Below are 25,386 nucleotides of genomic sequence, written 5' to 3'. Positions count from 1 at the left end.
GAATTTAATAATTGGTAGGTGTTTGATGATCACACCATAAGAATAAATCCGTATCCAAAAAAAAAATCATGATAAGTAAAGAAGCTTGAAAGATCAACTGATTTACATAGAAGCATACATACATACAAGACAATATGTAATAATAATATTAATAATCTAATGACTTTGATTAGTCATCGGAAGCGAATGTCTCTCTCTCTCTCTATATATATATATATAACCTATATGACCAATACGTACATTAATAAATAAATTAAAATATAATACAAGGTTAATTAAAGTTGCACTTTCCTATAATTTATGTTGGTGTTGGAGTGGTGTAAAGCATGGTTAGTGCGTGTAAAAATAAAAATAAAAATAAAAAAATTACGCGAAATTCAATTATGGTTATTAATTAGCATAGATTTACATACATAGATATATATATATATATATATATATATTAGGAACTGATGAGGTAAATAATTATATTTCTCTTACGTGCATTCCACAAAAAATAAAGCTGTAGGTAGCCAATATTAGACCTATTAATATTGTGATTAATTAATATTAATTGTACGGTTAACTTGTTTAATCTTGTATCTCTACCATTAAGCTGACCGATGCATCCAACTTGCATCCTCCACTGTTTGATTCTCAGCCCCTTCATGGTTCTTTTCTCTCTGACATAAGCATCTTGTCAGTTTTATACATTAGTTTTTTTTTTTTCTTTTCTAATTAGAGAAACTTTTTTAGTCATGTTAATCAAACCATAAGTGGGAACCTTGTGCTTTTAAGTCAATTTTATAAATCTTTATATATATTTAAACTAATTACAATGACATATTTTATTATTTAATACTAAAAATAAATATATTGACTCGATTCGATCTTTTAATACTTTTATTTTTTTTTATAATGTATGTATTTGACTCATGAATTTTACATTTTATATGTTAAAATATTATATTATTATTATTATTTAATCAATAAAATTTTACTAAAAAAGAATCTTATAAATTTGAATAAATCATAAATCATAAACAAAAAAAATACTTTTTTAAATGAATAAAATGGTAATAATCTAGTTATCCCAACTAAACGTTTGTACATTAAACTTTATACTCACTAAATCTAATATATTTATATCTAATATAATATATATTTATTTATTTTGTGACTGCCATTGATTAATTTGCCATGAAAACATTAAAAGGAAGCTCTTTATGGATCCTCATAATTGGGGAGCTGTTGAGTTCCATCTTGTTGTGAGATTATATATATGAAATCGTGATTAGCCCCTTCCCACATGATATGTTTTTAAGGATAATAGCAGTAAAAGTCAATTTCTTAAAAAAAAAAAAAATTACATTAAAGTTAGAAAAGAGTTTGATATACACATATATATAAGCATCGATACTATGAGCTCACAAAAAGCTGCTACTTTTTAACACAATGGAACGATATATACACACACTTCTCGGTCCGTATATGTATATTTGTGTGGTTGAATGAAGTTTAAATCCTTAACTGGTGTTGATTTATGTGACCGACATATATATTTCCTATGAAAGCCATTAAGAGTGTGCATATTTATATATACATATATTTGTGCGTGTGTGTGTGTAACTAATATTATGTATATATATATAGATGCAAAGTATGATCAGAACTTTTATTTTCTGTTTAAAGAAGGATTTCAGCGGTAATTAAAATGATTAAATAAAGATGAGAGTTTACGTGATACATAAGCAGCATTAAGGTCAACACCATTATTCTGCTTAATTTATGTGCAGAAAAATAAAAAATAATTGGGCGTCAAATTAGACGAGCCAATAGAATCAGTGGAAGATACCAAATGGGATTCATTATGGATATCTATAAAACTAACCTCATTTTAATATTTCTAATCAAGATTCTTCTTACTTTTATTAATATGCATATTATTTTCAAGTAACTAGACCTAAATTGATGAAGTGATCATCTGACAGTATATATATATATATATATATATATATATATAACACTATAACGATGTGGGTTTGAGTTGGAGGCTCAATCTGAACGATCAGCTTTCAAATTTTTTTGCACCATAATTATATATATATATATATATATATCACATAAAGTAAGCTCAAAAATCATGAAAGTTGACGAAGGAAAAGTTCAATGATCTTATTTCCAAAGATACGGAGCTTTCAAGTGCTAGCTCAACATATCTGAATATGCAAGGAGGTTAATACAAAATCAAAGATCCATATAGCAAATATATATATATATATATATATATAGAATATACGCGATGTGCGGGGCAGGAATCTTGCTCTTTCTCTTGAAATTTGATTCGATAGTAATAATCAAAATTATATCAAATTAAGTCCCGGTTAATAAAAGAATAGTGCAATGGTCGACAAATCTCACTACCTGTTTCAAATTAAAACAGTGTGTCGGTGAGCGACGTCTATGGACAAGATTTAATTATATCATGGACTTAAGGTTTAAGAAAAAGAAAAAATAATGTATTTTTAGAATTATTTCTTAATAAATCCAAATTTATTTCCTAACAAAAGTAAATTACAGTGAGTTTTTTTATTTCTTTCGCCTTAAAATTTTATTTTTTATTTTTACAACAAATAAATGTTCTTAACGATAAACTGGTAAAAGAACGGTCAACATTGAGGTTTACTACGTAGAATGTGGAAACACATTGGTTCTAGTGGGTAGGTATAAGCTAGCTAGAGCTAGAAGAAAATCTGAATATATATATATATGTATGTATATGTGTATATATATATACACACACAATATTATAGAAGTATATGTAAGTACTTCACCAAGTTGCAGAGAAAAAAAATATTGAAAAGTCGGAGAGAAATTATTGACATTAGCATGAAAACGACATATAATAAGCCTAAAGATATAAATAAATCCCTGGTAGGTTTAACAAATAAAAGTTGGAAGATGTGGATGCTGGCGTCACCAGAAAGCTTACCAAGATTTACATACGACAATATTAATATGTATTATAAAAATGAATAGAATATTATCAAAATGTGGAAGGCCACACTCTGCATTTAACGTGAATTAATTAATCTACTAACTAAACTATTAATTACAACTCTCATCGTGTATAGTTTATTCCTCAGGAAGCTATGTAACGGTGCTTTCCAATTAATTAAAGAATTTCTTAATGACGTAACGTTAATCATCTACTTCATTATTGATTTATGTTAATGGTGGAAAATGGTTACTCTACTTCCATAATGATGCATTTTAAGTGACAAGTGATGCATTGCAATATTTTTTATATATGATTCTGCTCTCACTTTTCCGGAAATTAATCTTGAAGAATCTGACTGGTAATCTCGTTTATTCATCATCGAGATTCACGTTCCATATATGTAATGAAACTATATTATACCTTAACAGAAGTTCTGAAACTGAGTTGGGTTACCATGTTGGTATTGATTATTCTTTAGAAGAACTGAAGAACATAATGACCGAGTATTAAACCGCACAGTGAGGAATGGTATGAGCTACCTAGGAGCTGTTGTAAGATCCTGGATCAAGTAATGGGCTTGGCGTGACCAGTCCATTAAAGGAAAATTAGTAAGCTTTGAATCAGTAATCTGTTATTTGTCACGTTATGTAGACACATTTATAAATATATATACATATATATGTGTGTGTGTGTGTTCATATTCTAATTCTCATTGCGTGGCCTGCATTTTAAGTCCTTGCTCCCCTCCCCAAGTAAACAAAAGGAGCATATATGGGAACGATGAATAAGTTTTACTTTACTTAAGCTCAGATCAGGATCTTAGTACATTTCTTGACATACATACATACATACATACATACATACATACATATATATAATTTTCGAACCTGCACGTGGCTGGATTCGATCCCCTAGACCTCCGAGAATAAACCACAAGGTACCAAAGTCGACTAAAGCTGGATGGTTCGAGAAATGAGTATGATCACTAAAAAAGCCAAAGCACTTGAAATTATTAGATGGCATTCTTCTCAAGATCCTCAATTTTTTAGGTTAAAATTGATATAGGAAATATAAGAGCAGGACCAACATTAATTTCCTATGGTTGTTTCCTCGCTGAGGCTTGTTTGGAATGGATCCGAAGGATTATCTCTCTTTCTACAACAACTTGAGGAGAAGCATTTATACATCTTATCAGTAATAATTAATGCCTTCCAAAACTAATTTCACCAACATGAAAACATCCCAGTAGTTATTCATCTTCAGTCTTCAACGTCAAATAGTGCTCAAGACTTCTTTGTTTCATGCTTATGCTTCCGAACATGTCAACAAGGTCACAATATTTGTATTATAAAGAAAGTAGATACTAAATTGATGACGGTAGTGGTTTGATCAGAAACAGAAGCATATATCAGTTTGTGCATAAGCATCCGAGGCAAACACAATATTGTGTACGCAAGTCTGAATCCAGTCAAATATATTAAAAGAGAATTATATTAAAAAGGAGAAAAATATATCTACAATATCAAATTATAGAATATTGTACTAATTTATTAATAGCTAAAGAAAGAAGTTGTTTTCCAAGTAATTTGTCTACGAAACACATATTTTATGTCGCCCTAACTTTGGAGCTAACTAGGTAAGGCCTATCTATACAATTATACAGCATATACTTTATCAATCCTCATTAAGTTACAAGTCATAGTAGATCAATCTTAACAAAATGAACCCAGCTAATTAAAGAATTCAATCTAGAGACCTAATCTTAAATCAAGAAAGAAGCTCGAGGAGGGAGACGATGAAGAATCAGCTTCCACTGGAGCAGGTAAATTCAAGTCCAGACCGCCATAACTGATCTCCTTTGAGGCAAAAGGGTTAAGCCCATGGTTCAACAATGGCTCATCGCCTCTCTCCCAATGGCACCTCATATGCCCACCAAGAGCTTGACCACTTGAGAACACCCTCAAGCAAATGCTGCACTTATGGTGTCCCAAAACCATCATCATTTTGCTGTTATCTTCTCCATTATTGTTTTCGTTCATTACTCCATCACCAATATCTCCACAAGTACCATCTTCAACCTCGCTGCAATCACCGCTCCTGGTGATGGCGAAACAACCTTTCACGTTCTTGTGACTCGCCCTGTGACCACCCAAGGCCTGGTGCGACCCGAACACCTTCTTGCAACTGGAGCACTCAAAACGGCAACTCACATGGCTTGAGTTGGCACCCAGTGCGTCATTTTCCTCAACACCATGTGGGTAACTTGTGCCACATTCCATCTCACCCGCAACATCAGCACCACCATTTGACAACATAAGTAAACAAGCAGCAATCTCCTGATCCTCCTCTGTCATGGTCACCAAGGTGCCAAAATCTTCAGCCACCTGCTTCACTGGCGAAATGGGTCTGCGGTAATTTGGGGGTGGATTGATGCCGCGCCATTGACGCTCAGGATGGCATCTCATGTGGCCAAAAAGCGCTTTCCAGGACCAAAACTTCTTGCCGCATTCACTGCAAGGTCGCGTAATCTTTGGTGCACCAGGGTCCGGTTTCTTACTATATTTAGGCCTGGAAACGGGTCTGGAATCGACTGAGGATGTTCCAGAGTCAACCTTGAGGAACCTGGAGCGTTTCTTGCGGGGATTTTGATGGTAACCGGGAGAGGGATTTGAAGCAGAAGAAGGGAAATTGGTGAGGATGAAGTTGGGAGAAGAAGAGAAGCCAAGATCAGGATCAGAATCTGCCGTGTTTGTCATGATGGAAAAACGAGAAAGCAGAGACGTGCAGAAGCAGGGTAGGAAGAATGTGGAAAGAGAAGGAAAAAAGTGTAACAATGGAGGATCAGTTGGATTTGTAGTATAGCGTAGTTTCAGGCGGTTACTGGTTTGCATGGGAGGGAAAGAGAGACAGACAGAGCGGTTACTTATTAGAAGTGAGCGGTTATTTTCAGTTGGTGAATTTGTGGGGTTGTGTTGCTTGTGTCAATCCTTACATTGCAGTTACATGATATATATATATATATTATCATGTGTTTTCTTTTTTCCTTAATAATGTTCACTTAAACAACAATAATTATGAGATTTTACAGATATATGTAATTATGGTGCATTTTTTTTTTTTCTTTGTGAACGAATTAACTTGTAAAGAAATTAATTTCTCTAACCGGATTTAGATATAGATATGGTATAAATGAGTTTCTCTTAATAATTTTTGTGTTTATGTATTTCAAGTTACTGATATCCTTCCTCAGTATTATCTGCTATATATTTATGATTGTCAAATTTGTCATATTTGATAATTAATTACTGTTTCTACTAATTATTTATTATTGTCTTTGACTATTATTTTCTACATTTTAATTAAAATAATATTTTAGAAAAAAAAAAATTAGAAAACACCTAGTTCAAAACAATGGTAATTCCAAGATTATATATAAACAAGCAATTCTTTTAAAGGAACTTACCTGGAATATAAATAGTCAGTAATTGAGAGGTATAATTAAATTAAACTGATATGAATATATATTTATAAATTCAGAACAAAAAAATTTACACTCAGATAAATATATGTTTATAATTGAATAGCTTTTAACCAATTAAAAAGTAAAACATTTACAATTGAATTTCACTCACATCCATATTTAAACACTATATATCGCAGAAGAGAACTTTCGAATTAGAGGGTTGCTGGCTATCCTATTGCCAAATATATGAACAATTAAAGAAAGATTTTCGTTAAGGGTATTGCTAACTATCTTAATCTTCACCATCCTAATTGTTCCTCTATTTGGGCAGGTCTTGTAATTGCTAGTAATTTCTTCCTTCTCTCAGCAGATATCAGAGTTTTTCTTTTTCTTTTTCTTTTTTTTTTTTTCTTCTTAGACGTCTTAATGGATAGCCAACTTTTTTGTTCTGGATTCAACCCAAGTCTTTGGGTCCAATCAAAGCCTTTGATCTCCATTCAGGAGCAGTGAACCTTTAGGCCTAATAGCACTGAGATACAAGGAGAATACCCAGCTCAAGGATGAAACAAGTAAAACCACTAGTTTCACTGGAAATTTTATGTAGCTATATATATATATATATATATAAGAACAGTACATATTCTATGATCATTACAGAACTATAACAATTAATACAGTCAAGATCTTGTATGCTAAAGAGAGTACAGAAGGTAATTACAGAATATGATTTTACCAGTACAGAGATGACCATTGAAGAAAATCTGGGTGGAGATAAACATGTTGGCACGATTTGTGCACCCATTCTCTTTAACCTAAACGTCATAGTACTACCTTGTGCTTCTTGTCTCTTTACTTCTGTGATTACTCTCTACGAGTTGAAAGGGACTTTGACATTCTTCGGAGACTTTCCCAGTATATTTAATACAGAAACACGCTGCACTTCTTTCGCTGCAAGAATGTGAGTAAAAAATGAACTTGCAATATCATCTAAACAGATGCGTTTAGAAAATGAAAAAAGAGCATGTGCAAATAATAGCTCCTGCTTGACAAACTAGATATGTTTCACACGTAAGCCACTAAACAGCATACAGAATGTTCAGTCTGTCTGAAATACTATATCCCTTTTTGCGCAGACTGCCTGTTCTTATGTACACAATAATTGTTCTAATGTATGAAATTGGTAGCACAAACTGACTTAGGACTATTACATGTCATGTACTTTAGCAACTAACTCGAAAATATTTATGCCAAAATAAGAACTAGGGTTGCATACCCAACCTGAAAGAGAGAGTATTCTCTCGACTTATTCACCTGTACCACCATATCAAAACTAGCACTTCCTCTCAGCCATTCAACATGAAATCACATCAAGGTTTTGCTATTGTACATTGTCTACAACTAGACATACCAACATCGAGCTTATTTCATAGACTAACCTCAAAAACAGGTTGTCAAACTAAAAAAAAAAATAGTACTATAAATGTCCCTTGCACACAACTTCCCAGACTCCAACTCCCTTGCTCCTCCAAAACACACAACATGTTTCTTCCAACTTGGTTATTTTCTGTTTGACAATATATCTTTTTCCTTTCTGATATAATAAATATTTTAAAAGGCAGTGCAACTGTCGTGTAAAGTTAAAGCACAAAAACCAAAAAACTTCATATCACCTTCCTCCAGTGAAAGCTGAATTGATCGCTTCTCCAACTCAACAGCGTGTCTGCTAAGTTCCACAGAGGACAGTGATCGAAGCACTAATAAAAATACATTGAACCAAACACGTGAACTAATATCACAAGAGACAAAGTTTTGGCTAAAAAAAAAAGTAAATTCTCAGTAGCTTCATCGGCATGCAAGAACATACTCTGAGTGTAATCCTCTTGATCAGATTCATTTAATTTCTTTAAAAGCATCTGCAATCGATGATATCTCTCTTCCTGATGCAGGTTCTTCATTCCATTTGGATCAGAGGAAGCCTGTTGATTATTGGGTCCTGGCGGTGCTAACCTCGCACCCGAATTCCCAAAAGGGAAAGAAATTGAAGGTTTAGCAGATGTGCTAAGTAAAGCCCTCGGCAAAGGTGCCAAGGCTGGAAAACGAGAAACTTTTGGTTCTTTAATCTGTGGTCTCTGTTTCACAGTCTCTTCCAAGCGACCAACTTGGCCTGAATAGAGACAATCAGTGCCAACATTGGCACCATCAGGAGTAATGCTTTTTCCTGTGTCACCTTCAGATTTTCTGCGGACATAGACAAGATGCGCATTTGCAGTATTACTGATAGGAGATTGGTTGCAAGAGGGACTTACAGAGCACTCAGGTGAAGGCCTCTTAATGCCAGGTTCTACCTTATAGGTATCAACAATGGGCCCCCTATCTTTTGAAAACAGTGAATTTCCAATGGAACTGGGGGCTATAATCCTATTTTCATTCTGCAATTCTCTCAATGCAGTCTTCTTTACAGCAGCTGGCAGTTGCTTGTCACGAGTTGGCGTGTTATTGTCAGGATTGGCCAGCCCATATTCACTGATTTTGGAGTCTATTGTTTGTTGAACCATCTGAAGTCTCTTTGAGTTTCTGTTAAAGAAATAAAAAGATACATGATTTCAAGAGGGGGGGAAGGTGGGGAAAGAGCTGACAACTAATTTAACTTCAAAAGTTGCAACATGACAAACCACATTTCTTTTATTGTTCCCATTGTATTTTCATCAAACACACTTTACAGCAGAGATTCTTTGCAAATAAAGAAAGCTACCAATTCTGGTTCTCCCTTATTTAATATAAAAATACAATAATGAGAATTGAATATGCATGACCTGTAAAAACTACCACATCAACCTCTATGACAGCATTTTGGAAAATAATCTTAATTATTCAAAATACAGTAGTTAAAAACTCTAGATGCTAAATGCAAGAGCTTTTTTTTTTTAAATAATTCTAACAAAATGTCAACAAGAATCACAAAATCCTATATAGAATAGACAGGATGACCCATAATTAAAAAAACCAAAAGTCTGGAGCCATCTATCCCTAATTCTATCAAATGCAAGAGCTTGTTAAAACAACAGTTACAAGACAGAAGATAACCAAATGCTGAAAAATGTATTATTTCCTTATATGTTACAAAAAGAGCAGAGAAAAGGATGTAATAAATGGTTGGAAAAGATCAGAAAATTGAATATCGTAAACATCGATTCATGAAAATCATTTTTCTTTTTTGAGAATAGAAAGAATCTATTCATGAAAACCTTAAAAGTGGAATTTAGTTTTAGAAGAGTACATAGAAGAAACAAAATATTAAAAGAAGGTAGAAACTCCAAATTAGCAAACCTAACAGATAGTTATATCACACTTTCCTCAAGCATATTTAATCATAACCGCAAAATCGAGGGGTCATTTCATTGTCAACAGGTGTTACATGTGTTTGTCAGCTGAGGAGACCTGTAATCATCTTCTTTTGTGGTGTCCTGTGGCTTATAAACTATGGAGTATGGTATATGGGCTTCTGAGGCTAAATTGGGTGGTGGCTGATTCTGTCAAAGAAGAAATATGGGCATGGAGTGGGTTCAGGCTTGAAAATGATTGCAACAATTTGATTCCTCTCACGTTAATGTGGATCATCTGGAAAGAGAGAAACCTTAGAGTTTTTGAGGGAAGGGAAACTCTAGTGAATAGATTGAGAGATAGGTGGTTTCATTTTTTTGGGAATATGTTACTGGGGCGTGACATGATGAGTGGAGTAGATTTTGGGGTTGTCATTGATACCCTCACTAGAATGTAAATTTACTGTATATGGACGGTACCTTCTTTTGGTACTTTGTTTATAATATTACATTAACAATTTTCATTTAAAAAAAAAACAATTAATCATAACCGCAAACAATGAAACAGATATCATTGGAAGAATCGAAAATCAGGTAACAGACATAATTTGTACAACAGAAAAAAAAAACAATTAAACATTGTGAAGCTGCTTAAAAAATAATAAATAAACATTGTGAAAGACCAACAAGAGTTTGACATTAACTGTGTAACCCATCCTATTATCTGGAATAAATGATACTAAGGGCATTACCCAAGTACCTACTGAAGGAAACATCCACCATATAACACCTCTGTCTACAGACCCATAATTTTTTTTTCTTTTTCACTTTCAACTCTATTCCATTTCATGTGGTTTCCCTAATTTCGATAAGTACTTTGAATAAGGACTGGAAAATGCTCTACCCTCCATGTTACCTGGTCCTGATGTACCAATAATTGCAAATTCAATTTATTAAAGAATCTTGAAAATCAGTTTTGGAAATTCATGTTTGGATAGAGAAACGGTAATTACAATCTCAGATTCGAGTTATGTTGTCATTTTCAACTAAATCAGAAAGAAACAAATACGTTATTTAAGGGAAATAAATTTTTATCTATGATTTTTGTGCCAATGACCTCATAGAGCTTTCGTTCCTGACGTGTATTTTGTATTTCCACATTTCCTAGAGCAATAGCCACCTGCTTCGCATTATCCTATCACATAGAATGTCTAGTCTAGGTTGTTTTCTATGTTTGGGACAGTGCCAGCATGCCTCCTAATCTGGACATTTCTTTTTTAATCTTTACTGCCTTATTTGATTTTGTGATGAGTAAGGAGCATAAGATGTTGCGCAAGGGAGGATGAAAATGCAGATGATGATAAAACCGTATGGCTTCTATTTTGCCTGATGAGTGATGAGGAACCAATGGTCAAGTGATTGGCTGCAAATTTTTCTTAGCAACTCTAGATTGTGCATGCAGATGCAGTTCTAGCTATTTATATTCAAAGATATTGTGGAAGGGCCATTTTCGGTGTTGGATCATTTGGCAGGAACAGAATGTAAGAATTATTTAAGCATCAGTTTCAACCGCCCAACATGATTGGATATGAGATGATCTACTTTTCTTCTTTTTGTGCAAAAGCCCAGGACTTCTTTTGAGGGATGCAAATTATCTACTTTATATGGGGCTTGTTTCTATTCCATCTTAATGCATTCTGCTATGGCATTTTAGTATCTTCTTATTTTGGATGGAGGATAATATATCTTCTTGTTATCTTAAGCAACAGACTTCTCTCTGATATATTTCTTTATCGAAAAAAAAATTCCACTTCAACGATTCTTCAACTAGTAATTTCTTGCACTTCAGCACACAGCATTTTACAGAAATCCCTATAAAAATTGAGCTCACCATTTATGTGAACATTCCACGTCAACTAAGCTAGATAACTATCAGTGTTCACATAAATTACCTATTAAGTCTGTATAAGAATTTTGTGAATCTCTTTGCCGCATTGATCTTTTCAGTTTTGTTCAACTGCAATATTTTACGTTCCCATTTCAATATTTCATCAGCATGTGCATTATGATAAAACTAGGTTAAGAATAAGCATAATGAGCCACTCTAAATCAGTTACTGAGTAACTAATAACATCATTGTTGTAATATCCAGTTCTAAAATGATAAGTCATAAAGTCTAGATATGGCTTTCCAGCATGCAAGATCTTGCATAAGAAAATCCTAAAATTGAATGAGATAAATTAAGAAAGTAGAAATCTAATCCTAGAATCAATCATGCAGTTCATTCAATACACTCTCTTAAGTATCAAAATCTGAAATGTGAATACCAATGCATAATACCGCTAAACGCGTCCATATTATTCACTCTTATCACAAGAACAAGGATATGAATATATGCGTAAGCTGCTCAATCTCCTATTAAAGGAATTGAAAGCACTTGATATTTGCATTACAAAAACCTGCGCATTCCTGTATAAAATTTAACTCACTATATCTTGCTGTTTTTCACTTGTTGATTTCTCAACAAGAAAATGAGAAATCAAAGTAACAAAAAGAAACGGAGGAGTCCGAATTCAAGTAGCATCATCAAACGGGAATACGAACATTTTAGAAGAGAAGACTCTGTACTTTAGCAAATAACACAATACCCAGAAACCAAAATGAACAAATTTCATCCAAATCAAACTTTCATGAAATCCAGGTTTAATCGCTTTGTTAACCCCATAATTTGGCAATACATGAAAATAGGAAAAGAAAAGTAACAATTGCAGGATATAAATTGCTAAAGGAAGGAGAAGATGACGAAAAATGTAGAATCGGAGCGAAGAGGCAAGAGACATTACCTTAGCTCATGGCGAAAGAGAGAGAGATGGGGGGGGGGGGTTTCAAAAGTAAGAAGCTTTTGGCTCTAACGGGGCAAGAAAATTAATTATTGGCCCTTCCTTTTTTGTTAATTATCATCGAGTCCCTCCAAATAGCAGTAATGCTAATGCAAGCTATTCTTTTTCTGATAATCAGTATTATTATATAACTTATAACTTTTTAGATTTTTTTTTCTTTCTTTTTTTGAAATCTCTTTTTCTACAGGATTTTCTTTTTTTTAAGTTCTCAAGTCAAATTATTTATTGAATTTAATAATGAATATTATTTCAAGCACATTGTTTGTCCCAGATTAGAGCTTTTTTTTATATAATTATTTTTAGGGTAAAAAAAAATAAATTAATTATTTTTATTTCATTAAACCATAATAGTGATTATATACTTCAGAAATTAACAGATTAATATTCTTACTCTACATCTGTGAGAAAATACGAATTAGCGTACTAGTTTTTATTTAAAAAAAAAATTACTGATTACTGTACATATGATATAGCTCAGATTGTAATTGTTATCTAAAGAGTATATTTAATATTTCAATATAGTAAATTGCATGTAAAAACATTTTTAATCACAAATTAATTACAGACTATTAAACCCCCAAAAATTTTAAGTTCAACACATGAATTCTTTATGAACAAAATATTTAAAAATAATATTCAAAATTATGGTCTAATGATAATTAGATGTGTTTGTAACAAATAAACATCATAAAATTTGACAGACAGCACTTAACTTAAGGATGTATCAGGGAGTATAGAAAAAAGCATTATATAAAAAAAAAAAAATTAAAACATACAAAACTAGTTTAATTAAAAATTAAAGCAAACACTAATTTAAACAAAAATTATTAGTACAAAAAATAAATTATTATTTTAATCTAAAATAAAATATATTTTGCTTATAAATAAAATAAAATTTATTTTTTACTTATTCCAAACATAACCTGGATCGAATCTTGTCATGTTGTGGTGTAGGTTGTGTTAACCTACCCAAGAACGTGATATCAAGCATAGGATCCCATGAACAATAGCAAGTCAGGTAGGGTACAGCTGCTCAAGGCAATCACCAATCGAAGCAGAGTCAACCTGTGTGGCCAGAAGCACAAGGCATGGAGAATTCCCAAAATCTCCTTTTTTTTTTTCCTTTTTTTCCGCCGCAGATGCACGAGTCAAAACCACAGCCAGAGAGACGCATCATATAATAGAACATTAGACACATTGAAAGGGAACTTCGTTAAAACAGTATCATGAATCCTCGAAACTCAATAAAAAAAAAAAAAGGGGGGGGTCTAAGAAACAATACTTAGGAAAGATGTATATACATACGAGAAATTACTGAATAACAAGGTCGTAAAAAAAAAATCTGTGTGCAAAGGCTTATATCTCACAAGTTCACAATCCACAGCTCTGTCCGTTGCGTACTTGCTTATTGAAGAGGGTCCAAAATGAATACAGCATGTTCCCTCATGATTAGGTACCTGTCTACGGAGGACACTCCCGGAACAAAATAATTTCTTTTATATGTCCACAGTCAAGGTTTCTCTTTAATAGTATGCCATGAGATGAGGAGGAAATATCACTGGCCAGGATTGCCCAAAAGTCGCTCTACTGCAGCATGGACATTTCCGGAGGTAGCGCGCAGTGCCCTGATATTCTCTTCAGTATCAAAAAAACCCATTTCTCGGAGCTGTGACAGTTGTGTAGCATAAAGTTCTTCAGGTGGCACTGTAAAATGGAAGGCAAATCTCAGAAGTGGTCAACTAGTATTGACTTTGTAAATAAACCAGTGCAAATGCATTTAAGAATTCTAACCATCAGGTTGCTGCGGAACACTAAAGCTACCAGCACCTAGACCACCAAACATGTTCATCAACAAATCCAGCCCAGCAGTATTTCCCGTCCCTAGAAATATAATCACAATAGTGAAATGGTACCTCAAACAAGGCAGAAAAGAAAAAATAAAATGAAGAGGAATAACTAAATAAGCATTGGGAAAGGTGCAAAAGACGGAAAAAGGATGAGCGTCCCTATAGCATTTGCCAAATAATAATCCATTGCAAGTATATTTTCAATTCTGTTTCTCATGTACCTGCAGTAGCCCCAGTCTGTCCAGAATCCCTATGAGAACAAAAAACAGCGGATGAATAATGATGGCAGCAATATAAACAAAAAACAGATGAACACAGTAGTAAATGAAGATATCATCAGCCATATAGAGGAATAGGAGGAATAAGGGCACGGGTGAGAGCAATCACATCCTAAGACCTAGAACAATGTACATTTAAACCAAAAAGCCTGTTTTTTTAAAAAAAAAAAAGAAAGCCATTCATCTGAATGATAATCAAATGCCACAAGTGCTATCTTATTTCTAATTAGGACTAGCACCATCAAGGCAAGTTTTTTTGCAAACATTTCATAGTCGGCTCAGTCAAAAACTTAAAGTCAAGCTCAATTCACCAACCTTTAACCGAGCTCGCGTGTTTTTAGGCTCGTCTATCTTGAAAGAATGAATTTTTACTTTCTGAATACTGTACTTGAAATTCAGGAATGTATTTGTTTAAACATTAAAGAATTAAGTAAATTTTATAGATTATATAAATATAATACTTTATACATACACTTTAACAATTTAATGCTCAGTAATATCTACAGTAATATAAATTAAGTATAAATCCAATTTAGAGGTTGAACTCAATTCAGGGTGTATACAAGCTTGGAAATTGCAGCCCTATTTTTATTGAGCCTAAGTCAATCCCAAGCTCAAGACTGCTAACATGTCATTTGATCAAAGCTCAAGCCAAAAAGCAGTGAATTGAGAGTTGACGGCACACAAGTCCAGTAACATTTAATTAAACTAAGTTTGAACACTCGAATATTTGGCTCAGCTTCTTTTAACCAACATATCAGATAAGCAACAGTTAATCTCAAAAAAAATCAGATAAGCAACAGTAGCGAGCTGGCAGACTTCCATCATGCAACAATTGAAGATAGAATTCTATCTTCCAACTATCATATCAGATAACAATAAACAGGTACGATTACTTACTGGTTCGTTTGATGCCTATTAAGTTGAGATAAAAGTGACTGCTGTACCATTAGCATTTGCTGCAATAAATGAACACCAGGGTAAGACAAAAGATAGTGATAAGTTTTTATGATAGAAAATACAAGAAAATGAAGTACCACAATAAATGGCCATGCATCCAGTCGTCACACATAAAAATATATAGATAAACACAAATGAGAGATAGGTAGATAGATTTAATCATGAAATGTAAAGTAATCGCAGTTGAGAGTCATGATTATAGTTTAGACACATGAAGCTCTATACCACGTAAATGCAGATAAAAGAGAGAAAGAAAGAATAACCTACTTGCATTGTTTCAGGGGAAGTTAGCTGGCGAAGAAATTCGGGGTTTTGCATCATTTCTCTCAGTTGAGGATTCAAATCAAGCATCCCCCGCATTTGGGGATTGAGATTGAGAATCTAGAATTCAGCAACAGTTTCTTAAATCATGAATTAAGCTTAACAGGACTCTTCAGCTAAATTATGCCGAGTGGAGTAATAATACCTGATTCATATACTGGGGATCAGAGAGCAGATTTTGCATCATCTGTGACATAATTGGATTTTGCAACAACTGATTCAATTGAGATGCATCAGGCATGCCATTAACCATGTTCTCCATCCCTGGAAGACCAAGCCCACCAAGCCCGCCAAGATTACCAATACCTGGTGCTCTTGTATCCGCAGCAGGATTTGACCTAGGTGTAGAATTTGTCTGTGCCCCTCCTGGCAATTAATTGCAAGTCATGCTTCAGTAGTAATATTTGTCATTTAAATAATAGTTGCATACTATTTTAGGAATCAAATTGCTAATTCTAAGAAGCAATTTATCTAAAGCACAACATCTATCAAGGCAGACCTATGAAAGACAACACTGAGATTTATACAGGCTATTTTACGTCCTTTCTCAAAACAAGAAGAGAATGTCGGTGCAAATTAAACATTAGAATACCCATTATAATCTCATATACAAACCTAAGTCATTTATGCTGGGGTAAGTCTGCACATCCAGATTTTTTTATAGTAGCAAGCTTGAGTTTTCAGGTGCAAGGAGACAGGCTCCCATTGCCATCAAGTACCAATTAGCTTCCATAAAGTATAAATACCCTTATTCTCTATTTACACAAGACGATGTATGTCAAACAGCAATTCTAATGAACAACGGAGTTCCAAGGGAACAATAATACTTCAACAGATAAAAAAGTTCAAAGCTTACCACCAGTATTGCTCCACGGATTAGGAAGTGGACTTGTATTTGGGGCAGGGGTACCAGTAGTTTCAGAATCATTTGTAGAAGGGTTACTAGATGCATCCCTGACTTGGGGCCCACCTTGGTTCCCCAGAAGAGCAGCAAAAGGATTTGAAGACAAATTGTTTCCTGTGTTTCCTGCCATAGTTGTAGCATTTAGAAATGGTTCTTGAACATTTTCATACATTCGTCTCAGCATGTTGAATCCCTCTGGAGTAGATTCAATATTGCTCATTGCCCTGTCCGTATTCCGCATCATCTCACGCATAAGCTCAGGGTTCCTTGCCGCATCTAACGTCTGCCGGAGAATGCCAGGATCATTAAGTATGTGTGCAAGTTCAGGATTCCGGTCAATCAGCTCACGCATTTGAGGATTACTCATAATCAAGGTACGCATTAACTCTGGGTTGTTCATCAGGTTCTGAATGGCAGGCATATTCATTATTTCTCGCATCATGTTTGGATTTTGAGTAAGTTGTTGTTGTACTTGCTCAAATTCAGGAAGACTAGATCCAAATAAACCAGATGGTGCACTCCCACCTAGTCCATTAAATCCAAGTCCAGGAAATAAAGAAGCCCCAAGGCCAGCCCCACCAAGGCCTCCACCTTCATTGGAGCCTACACCCCGTGTAACACCTGGTGTAGCATTTGGACTTCCTGCATTTGAAGTAGCAGAAGCAGATCCAGCAGCAGCAGGTGCTGGTGATGAAGTTGGGGCAAAACCACGAACCATATGAACAGTATGATCAGCCTGCAGGCCTTCAGGAAAAGCAATCAAGAGAGAAAAAAAATAGTCAACCGCAGAGCAAAAAAAAATTAAAAATGGCTTGCATATTAAAGAAGAAAACAGGAGGAAGATATTGTAATGACTGTTCAACTAGTTACAGAAACCAATAAAATCAGGAATAAGTATATCAATTAGTCAACAAGGAAAAGACAATGTAACTGTTTTTAAGACAGGAAGCTACGGAAATAAAGCAAAAATTCAGAAGTATTTCATTGTATAACCCATCCAGACGAAAAATCTAACTTCGTACTCGTACTTTCCGTTACATTATTATGATGGAGATCAAGTAGATCACATTTTTTTAACACTGGAATAAATCACCAGCTCAGGTCTTCCAGAAGAGGATGATTGAAAACATACTTATAGACTCAGAAAAGAACCATAACACTTCAAATTGACTTTGGCCTTCAGACTATATATAGATGGACAAGGAATCCTCAAAGGCTAATGCTTGCAGAAGGATAGATAAAGAAAGTGAAAAGAAGCCCATTAATAGAGAAAGTTCACAAACAAAAATCTCTTAGGAGTTCCGTAAGCAATACCATAAAGTTCACGCAGAAAGAATAATTACCAAAAAATCAAATTCTCATAATCAAGGAATTTTTTCATCAAACTGAAATGGTGACTCGACTTATATTTGTAGCTAAACCATTAAACTCACAACTCTCACCTTCCTTTCCAACGTATAGCTTATATTTGCTGCCAAAAAGTCAAACGCATAACTCTCATCTTTCTTTGTAACGCCTCTTAACATTGAATATCCATTGCAAAATGTAATAATAATGGAATGGATGCTTCCATGTCAGAAAAAGCTATTTTTTTCAACTGCTAATCGATCACACAAATGAGAAGCATAACTTTTAAACAGACACGTATCTGATGCCCTAAAAGCAGCAAATCAGTACCTACCGAAAAGGTTGATGGGAGCACCAAAAGAGCTCGGGAGCAATAACTAAAACCAACATCAAATCACCATAGATCTCCATATCTTCTAATCGATAAAGAATATTTTTCTGATGAATAAAAGTTCATTCCAAAAGAAGACGTACAATAGCTCCAAATATATATGTTAATGAGGTCACCACACATGTTTTTCAACTCGTTCAATCGATTTCCTCTTATTATCCAGATTAATCAGAAATCCAAAAGATCGAAAAATTCTATAACAAAAGCGAGAGAAGGAGGGAAGGAGTTAGAGAAATCACCATAGCTTTGAAGGGTTTGATCATCCTTCAGGATGCGACCCTTATAAATCAACCGCTGCTGATCAGCTGGCACATCGCAGTTCTGCGCCACGAGAACTTTGAACGATCCAACGCTTGATTCGAGGGTCGTCCTCACCGAAAACTTCGTGCCGTTCGAGCAACGGATATTCACCATTACCCCAGCATCTCCTTCCCCTCCTCCTCCACTGAGCCGTGACTCGCTCGAATCGCCCTCTGCACCCATACTTTTCCCCTCTCCTCACTATCTCTTCCGTCCTCTGCCCTAACCTTAAAAAAATTATAAAATCAGATACAGATCGAGTAGAACCCTCACCGGCTAACCCTAAAATGATTCAAGAAACCCCAATTTGAGTCGATTTTGGTACCTTTTAACCCAACGATAAACAACTCGTATTTTATCGATCGAAATGGAAATCAAAATACAAATAAAAAATATAGATAATTAAATAGAACCTCAAGAAAAAAATTATAATAAGTTGAAAACAGGGACGATCATGCGAGGGCCTCAAGATAAAATAGTAGAAACGGGAGAGAGAATTAATGGGATTTGGTGCATCCAATAAGGGAGAAGCGATAGAGAAAGGTTTGCAAGAGGAGAAGAAAAAGTTAAGATCCTCTACGGCTTGCATAGAATATTCGGTGGCAGGAGATTACAAGTTTTGTTGTTTCAGCAAATCGCATTGTAAAACGTAAGATCGAGGGCAGATGAATTGTCCTTTATGCCCTCGGTCGGTCATTCTGGAGGAGGTTGAATAGACGACAGATCCGGCCCAGTTCAGATAATTACGAGATTGTATTTCGGGTCATGGGCCGAACAAGTCCCATTGTACGCAAAATTGCCATTCGGCTTTTCATTTTATTTTTATTTTTTTCTCAATTAGTTTTTTAATTTATCTGTTTTTAAAAAAATAAATAAATAAATATTTTGATATATCATCACTACGTAATAATTAATGTTATAACTGCAATATTAAAAAATATATATATGTGCTTTATTTAAAATTTTACCCGATTTAAAAATATTAAATATGGATTTATTCTTTTACTTATATCTCGTAGTCCATTCAATTTAGATTATGATTATGGATCATCAATTCTATAGCTTTTGTGTCGCGTGGTTATCACGTATAAATGAATTAATTTCAAAATTAAATTAATCGACTAATGAATTAATTTCAAAATTAAATTAATCGACTAATGAATTAAATATAATAAATAAATACTGTGATTTGTTTCATCATTTTATGTAAATTTCAAAATCTATTATAAATTATTAGAATACGTCATGGGGCTTTTAAAATACAAAGAAAAAAAAAATGGAAGACTACATAAATCAAAATTATGAAATAATAAAAATCTAATAATTTTATGTAGAAACATAAAAAAATAAAAATAAAAATTCAAACCAATGCTATAATATGCTTGAATTGCAAAGATGGAATCAGAGTAGTAAAATTATAATTGCTAGTAATTAAATTTTTTAAATTTTGATGAAAGTAAAAAATTGAACATTTTAGAACAAATACCTAATTTAATTTTGCACTTTTTTTTTTTTACTTATTATTAACTAAATTAGTTAATTGTAATTAAAACCAATAAACACGTTCATCTTCTTCAGCAGAGAGAGAAGGTAGATAATTTTAATTAAAGCAAATCAAGAATATTACAAGTGTCTCTATCCAAATATGCATAGAGAATCTGGTGGAGAAAAAGGAAATGAAAACCAACTTCAGTAATTATCATCTACCAATAATTTAACCTTTGTTACCCCAAAGAAAGAAAACAAAAGGAGATTTTCAGTTAACCTTTGAAAAAAAAAAAAAAAAATGTACAATATATCACTGAAGATACAAGAAAGAGCGGAAGACATGATGAATTTCAATACAATATACATCAGTAAGCACCTTCCCAAAAACCCACCAAATATGTTAATGGAATTTCAGGGGAGGTGTTCACACTTACTCATGTGCTGTAACAAAGAATTTGCTTTTCTCTGTGCTCTGCTTGTTCCGCATCTTGCAATCTCTCTCAGATGTTCGTACACACCGAACTGAAGGGCCGCCAAGATAACAGATGAATTGTTCAAACCCAACTCTAGAAGAACAGATGTTGCACATTCTTGGTTCTTAGGAGTCCCCTTTCGAATTATCTCAACCAGAGTTTCCACAAAAGATATCTGTCCGATTTTTTTCCGTCCCTCAGGGTGTGTGGCAAGGAGCAACAAGATTGAAAGAGCCTCATCAATCATGCCCAAATTTTTATCCTCCAGTAGATGAAGTAATGGCGGTATGATACCTGCTTTGATGGCTCTGGACTTATTGGTTTGGTTCAGAGATAGGTTAAAAAGTGCAGTTGCAGCATCTTTTTTACCTCTAGTAGTACCATTCTGCAAAAGATCCACCAATGGAAGGATCCCATTGAAGCCTCCTACAAGTACTTTGTTTTCGTCAAGCATAGATAGGCTAAACAAGGCTGCAGCAGAATTCTCTCGAGCTTCATCTGTTCCACTTTGCAAAATCTCAATAATAGCCGGAATGGCTCCTTCTCTAGCTATAAGTCTCTTGTTTGCCTCGTCAAGTGATAAATTCAAGAGAGCTGTTACGGTGTGTTCTTGAATCTTTGAATCTGGATAGTACAAGAGCTGAACCAAGGGAGGGATTCCTCCAACGTTGGCTATCAAAATTCTGTTGTCCGGATTCTCTTTTGAGAGCATCCGGATCTTCATGATTGCAACTCTCCGTACCTCAGGCTGACAAGATGATAGATGTTGGACTAAGGAAGATATTTCTTCAGTAAGTTCAGCAGAACTTGATCCCCCAGAGCCCACACAAGCATCTTTCTTGGGCAGCTCAAAATTGTTCTTCTCGCACCATTGGAGAATAAGATTGCGAAGAGCATAGTTGGGTGCTAGTGACAAATGATCCAAAACTTGTCCAGTCTTTGGGCACGTCCGATGGTTAGAATTTAACCACTTCTGTATGCTCTCTCTTTCATAGGTCTGTAAATTTTTTTTTTTTTTAAAAAAAAAAAAGGGTTTCAGTTTTTGATATCACAAAGAGCATAAGATAAAAAGTTTATAGTCAAATTTGAATTGCTCAAAACCTTGTTTAACTTCTGTTAATCAAAACATTGATTTTGGAAATTCAAGGTTAACTTCCTTGTTGGAAAAAATATAAATCAATCTGTAAAATCTTGAAATTTCCCATTTTATGATGCTAAATCCAAAAGTATAAAAACTCAGGACAAAATATCAGGAAAGAAATTAAGAATGTCTCTGAACTGAATCTTAGATTCTCAAATGTGCGGAAAAAGCTAATACACGCTCATTTTGGAAGTTTCTAGTTGATTCATGTGAGATTACCTGTCCAGTTGCCACAATAACAGGATCTGTCATGAGCTCTAATGTAATTGGACAGAGGAATTCGTGAGGGATCATCGAGGATTGGCACCTCTGTAGAATTTTAGATGAAATGGGACCATCAAGCGCAACAGCTTCGTCAACCCCAGCAATCTGTTTGAATTTCTCAAGAAGAAATAAAATATGCTGAATGCTTTCAGTTTTCCCTCCTCTCTCTTTAACCAGTTTCTTTACTGCTATTGTTTCCACTCTCAAATCTGCTACTGTATGCAGTTCTAACCTGTTTGCTAGTCTTTCTAGAATTGCAATGTCGGCATTCCTGTCATCCTTCTTTGAAAGTACAACCATAATATCCATTGCTAGCTCCATATCCTGCGTATCTGCCCTCCTCCTAGCTCTTTTAAGTTGCATCCGCATTAGCTCTACCTGAAGCCAATCCGTGAAATAAGCACATTCTAATAGTCTAAAGATGAGGAGCTACAAACTTTCATTTCTAGGAGAAATCAAAAAGGATTCTTTAACTAAATGAGAAAGTTAAAAGTGTTTGTCCTACAAACAACTAGAAGCCACTACCCATTTCCTGTCATAAAATGCAAATCATTCATAAAACATAAGTCAAGTCCTTGTCAACATATGCATTTTTTGCAACAAAAATCATTGAACACTTGGTTGATGATTAAAAGGTGAATATTTCTTTACTTTTATTTTCCAGTTTGAACTTCATTTTTGTCAAATTAGACCCAAAAACTATAGTGAGAAGTAGAGTGACTCAATAGAGATATGCATCATTACATATCGTCCTTAAATCAGTACATATCCTTGTATCCAAACGCTGTAAGACTACCATACTCTAATACCTCTTGCACTCATGCAGAATGTGTATAATAGCCGACAGGCACAAACAATAACTAAATATAAGGTAGCAACAAAACTGACTTCAACATTACTCAAAGAATTATTTAAGGTGTGCTCCTAAAAGAAAATAATCTCAATAAAACCAACACTTTCATATTTCAAAAAGAAATCCTACAGTAATTGCTGTGCGAACACGATGTCAGTTTAAGTTGACAATTACATATCACATTTAATGGTAATTGCTATGAGATCCCAACAAAGCTGTCGGTTCTTTCCTTGAGTCTAAAATCATCACATGATCTGTGTGCAGTAAAATACTATATAATAGCAGACCATAATCATGCAATAGATTTATGCTGACTTTACTTACGCTATTTCTTAATGCATATAATAATGCTTTCTTGGGGATGATGAATGACTTTTTCTTCTTAATTATATTCATTAGATCTGTGCAGAAAGAAACTTCAGCGATATGAAAACAAGTAAAAAAGAAAAGGAGAAGTAAAGGAAAATTACTTGCTCTTTCACTTCAACTGAGATCCCTAGTTCATTATAAGACAAATCATCCAGAGCTTGATTCAATTTATCATAAACACCATGAAATCTTCCTGTCACTGCTTCACTCTCCAATGCCTAATTCAGACCCGCCAAACCAAAACGACACAGAAAGATTACACTCCATTAAATCACAAATCCCAGCTGTTAAAGACACTTAAGAATCAAGGAATTATAAAAAAAAAATAATAATAAAAAAAAAAGAGAGAGACAAGTAGAGGAAATTACCAAGTAAATTTTGCTTCCATCATTACAGTGTTTCAACAATTTCCTGGCTGCAAAAAATGCTTTCCTCAGATTAGTCAACCCATTACAAGAAACTCTTAAAACTGACGCATCAAGCTCCCTTATCTCTTCCAAAAGAGGCATCAAAAACTTCAATCTCCTCACCAAGTTCAAGCATTCCTTTCTCTGAGTCCTCCTGTACCCAGAATACGATCCAACGGTCATAATTACATCCATCAATTCCCTAACCATACCCGTATCTCCGCCTTTGGATGAGCTCGAAACACCAACAACTCCGCCTTTCTCCCCTCCTTCCGGTACCACCATCCGCTTCTCCATCCCTCACCAGCTTAAAGCCTAAAAGGGTAACCCAATCACCCTCTGTTTTCCCGGAAAATGTTAGCTTTCCCGAGAGACAAACAAAGGGTTCACTCTACTAAAGCTAAAAAATCCTTTAGACAAAAAGGGTAGTCCCCAAAACTTCTAAAATAAGCACAGAAGTCTTGAATATCATGCTCAGACCCAAAGAAGACAAGGGTAGTAGTCGGAGAACCCTCTAGTATCTCGGGAAAATGTTAATTTTTTCTCCGGAAAAAAGAAAAGAGAGAAAGTAAACATCAACAGGAATAAAAAAAACTCGTCTTCGTCTTGGGATCCTAAGTGCTAGTTAAGTAAATTACGTATTTTTTCTTTGGCGGGTACAATTAACGGTAGAATGCACGTTTCGCGGGTTCTTTGGTTAATAACAAGATCTAAAATGCGAACTGACGAGTTTATTTTTAAATCACAATTTCATGTAAATTATTCGATGTCATAATTTCGTCCATATTTTTCTTGTTATTTTTACTGTAAAATAACACATCACCATAACCACTTGCTTAACAAATAGACATTAAAAAATCAACTTAACAGAAGTAACAAATATATATATATGTGTGTGTGTGTGTTAATTTATTATTTTCACGTTATCTATCTATCAAGTATGATTGAAAAAAATAGGAGAAAATGGAGTTTTGAAGTGTAACTTAAATCTTGATTTTTAATAATAATTAAACCCACGTGGGGTTTTTTGGGGGGGTTAATTTTTAAAATTTATAATTAAATATATTAAAATTTAAAAGAAATAAAATAAAATATGAAAATATTTTATGCTTTAATTATATAAAATTTTGATAAAAATTAGACTAGTGTTTTTCGTACATAGTCGAAATAAAAATATTTTTTAAAAAAATTCTAATAATGTGGAGACTATATTTTTTATTAAAAAAAAATTTAATTTCAGTAAAAAAAAAATAAAAATAAATAAATTAAATATTGAAAAAAAACACAATATTTAATTCAGAAATAAATAAATTATTTATGAAGGAAAACATATAAAATAAAAAAAAAAACGAAAGTGGTGCATTTTGAAAAACAGTTATC

At 34.0% G+C, this 25,386-nt stretch overlaps 4 protein-coding genes across 9 annotated transcripts; all 4 read right to left on the bottom strand.

Moving 5' to 3' along the window:
• Positions 1 to 4,530: 4,530 nt before the first annotated feature.
• LOC110819107 (zinc finger protein ZAT2) lies at positions 4,531 to 6,941 on the bottom strand. Its single transcript, XM_022048182.2, has 2 exons — positions 6,746 to 6,941; positions 4,531 to 5,955 (listed from the first exon to the last, which is right to left on the bottom strand). The coding sequence occupies exons 1-2, from the start codon at positions 6,938 to 6,940 to the stop codon at positions 4,729 to 4,731; spliced, it is 1,422 nt and encodes a 473-aa protein (XP_021903874.2). The 5' UTR covers position 6,941; the 3' UTR covers positions 4,531 to 4,728.
• An 84-nt stretch (positions 6,942 to 7,025) lies between these two features.
• LOC110819015 (integral membrane hemolysin-III-like protein) lies at positions 7,026 to 12,712 on the bottom strand. 2 transcript variants are annotated; one of them, XM_088206770.1, is made up of 4 exons: positions 12,607 to 12,712; positions 8,308 to 9,017; positions 8,114 to 8,197; positions 7,026 to 7,391 (listed from the first exon to the last, which is right to left on the bottom strand). In XM_088206770.1, exons 2-4 carry the CDS (start codon positions 8,996 to 8,998, stop codon positions 7,312 to 7,314), a joined length of 855 nt encoding a protein of 284 aa, XP_088062896.1. In that variant the 5' UTR covers positions 8,999 to 9,017; positions 12,607 to 12,712; the 3' UTR covers positions 7,026 to 7,311. The 2 variants fall into 2 exon arrangements, with proteins under 2 accessions (XP_088062896.1, XP_021903785.1); XM_022048093.2 differs by lacking the exon at positions 12,607 to 12,712 and adding an exon at positions 11,716 to 11,769.
• A 1,129-nt stretch (positions 12,713 to 13,841) lies between these two features.
• LOC110818949 (ubiquitin domain-containing protein DSK2a-like) lies at positions 13,842 to 19,611 on the bottom strand. Of its 5 annotated transcripts, none has more exons than XM_022047990.2 (9): positions 19,337 to 19,611; positions 18,951 to 19,238; positions 16,926 to 17,717; positions 16,215 to 16,435; positions 16,016 to 16,129; positions 15,689 to 15,747; positions 14,732 to 14,760; positions 14,455 to 14,544; positions 13,842 to 14,367 (listed from the first exon to the last, which is right to left on the bottom strand). In XM_022047990.2, the coding sequence occupies exons 2-9, from the start codon at positions 19,192 to 19,194 to the stop codon at positions 14,219 to 14,221; spliced, it is 1,698 nt and encodes a 565-aa protein (XP_021903682.1). In that variant the 5' UTR covers positions 19,195 to 19,238; positions 19,337 to 19,611; the 3' UTR covers positions 13,842 to 14,218. The 5 variants fall into 5 exon arrangements, with proteins under 5 accessions (XP_021903682.1, XP_021903683.1, XP_021903684.1 ...); XM_022047991.2 differs by having other exon boundaries at positions 18,951 to 19,233; XM_022047992.2 differs by having other exon boundaries at positions 19,425 to 19,611.
• Positions 19,612 to 20,688: 1,077 nt separating this feature from the next.
• On the bottom strand, positions 20,689 to 24,709 carry LOC110819106 (U-box domain-containing protein 15-like). The gene is made up of 4 exons (XM_088223240.1): positions 23,968 to 24,709; positions 23,701 to 23,817; positions 22,333 to 22,755; positions 20,689 to 21,969 (listed from the first exon to the last, which is right to left on the bottom strand). The coding sequence occupies exons 1-4, from the start codon at positions 24,301 to 24,303 to the stop codon at positions 20,911 to 20,913; spliced, it is 1,935 nt and encodes a 644-aa protein (XP_088079366.1). The 5' UTR covers positions 24,304 to 24,709; the 3' UTR covers positions 20,689 to 20,910.
• Between the last annotated feature and the right edge of the window lie 677 nt (positions 24,710 to 25,386).

This window comes from Carica papaya, chromosome 6 (assembly GCF_054855325.1).
Source record: "Carica papaya isolate Zhongbai chromosome 6, ASM5485532v1, whole genome shotgun sequence".
In the NCBI taxonomy this organism is placed as follows: Eukaryota; Viridiplantae; Streptophyta; class Magnoliopsida; order Brassicales; family Caricaceae; genus Carica; species Carica papaya.
Note: the sequence above shows the minus strand (reverse complement) of the source record. Positions and strands in the feature narration are given on the sequence as shown.

Excerpts from the sequence above, each read along its gene's own strand:
- LOC110819107 (XM_022048182.2), bottom strand. The coding sequence starts at position 6,940 with ATGGAGATCAAAGGCTTTGATTGGACCCAAAGACTTGGGTTGAATCCA. Across the intron at positions 5,956-6,745 it reads TAGAGGAACAATTAGGATGG|CAACACAACCCCACAAATTC; the intron begins TGAAGATTAAGA and ends GATTGACACAAG.
- LOC110819015 (XM_088206770.1), bottom strand. The coding sequence starts at position 8,998 with ATGGTTCAACAAACAATAGACTCCAAAATCAGTGAATATGGGCTGGCC. Across the intron at positions 8,198-8,307 it reads TCAAGAGGATTACACTCAGA|TGCTTCGATCACTGTCCTCT; the intron begins GTATGTTCTTGC and ends TATTTTTATTAG. Across the intron at positions 7,392-8,113 it reads TCAGCTTTCACTGGAGGAAG|CGAAAGAAGTGCAGCGTGTT; the intron begins GTGATATGAAGT and ends ACATTCTTGCAG.
- LOC110818949 (XM_022047989.2), bottom strand. The coding sequence starts at position 19,194 with ATGGGTGCAGAGGGCGATTCGAGCGAGTCACGGCTCAGTGGAGGAGGA. Across the intron at positions 16,130-16,214 it reads ATCCCCAGTATATGAATCAG|ATTCTCAATCTCAATCCCCA; the intron begins GTATTATTACTC and ends GCTGAATTCTAG. Across the intron at positions 14,368-14,454 it reads TGTTCCGCAGCAACCTGATG|TGCCACCTGAAGAACTTTAT; the intron begins GTTAGAATTCTT and ends TCCATTTTACAG.
- LOC110819106 (XM_088223240.1), bottom strand. The coding sequence starts at position 24,303 with ATGGAGAAGCGGATGGTGGTACCGGAAGGAGGGGAGAAAGGCGGAGTT. Across the intron at positions 23,818-23,967 it reads ATGGAAGCAAAATTTACTTG|GCATTGGAGAGTGAAGCAGT; the intron begins GTAATTTCCTCT and ends GGTCTGAATTAG. Across the intron at positions 21,970-22,332 it reads TTATTGTGGCAACTGGACAG|ACCTATGAAAGAGAGAGCAT; the intron begins GTAATCTCACAT and ends AAAAATTTACAG.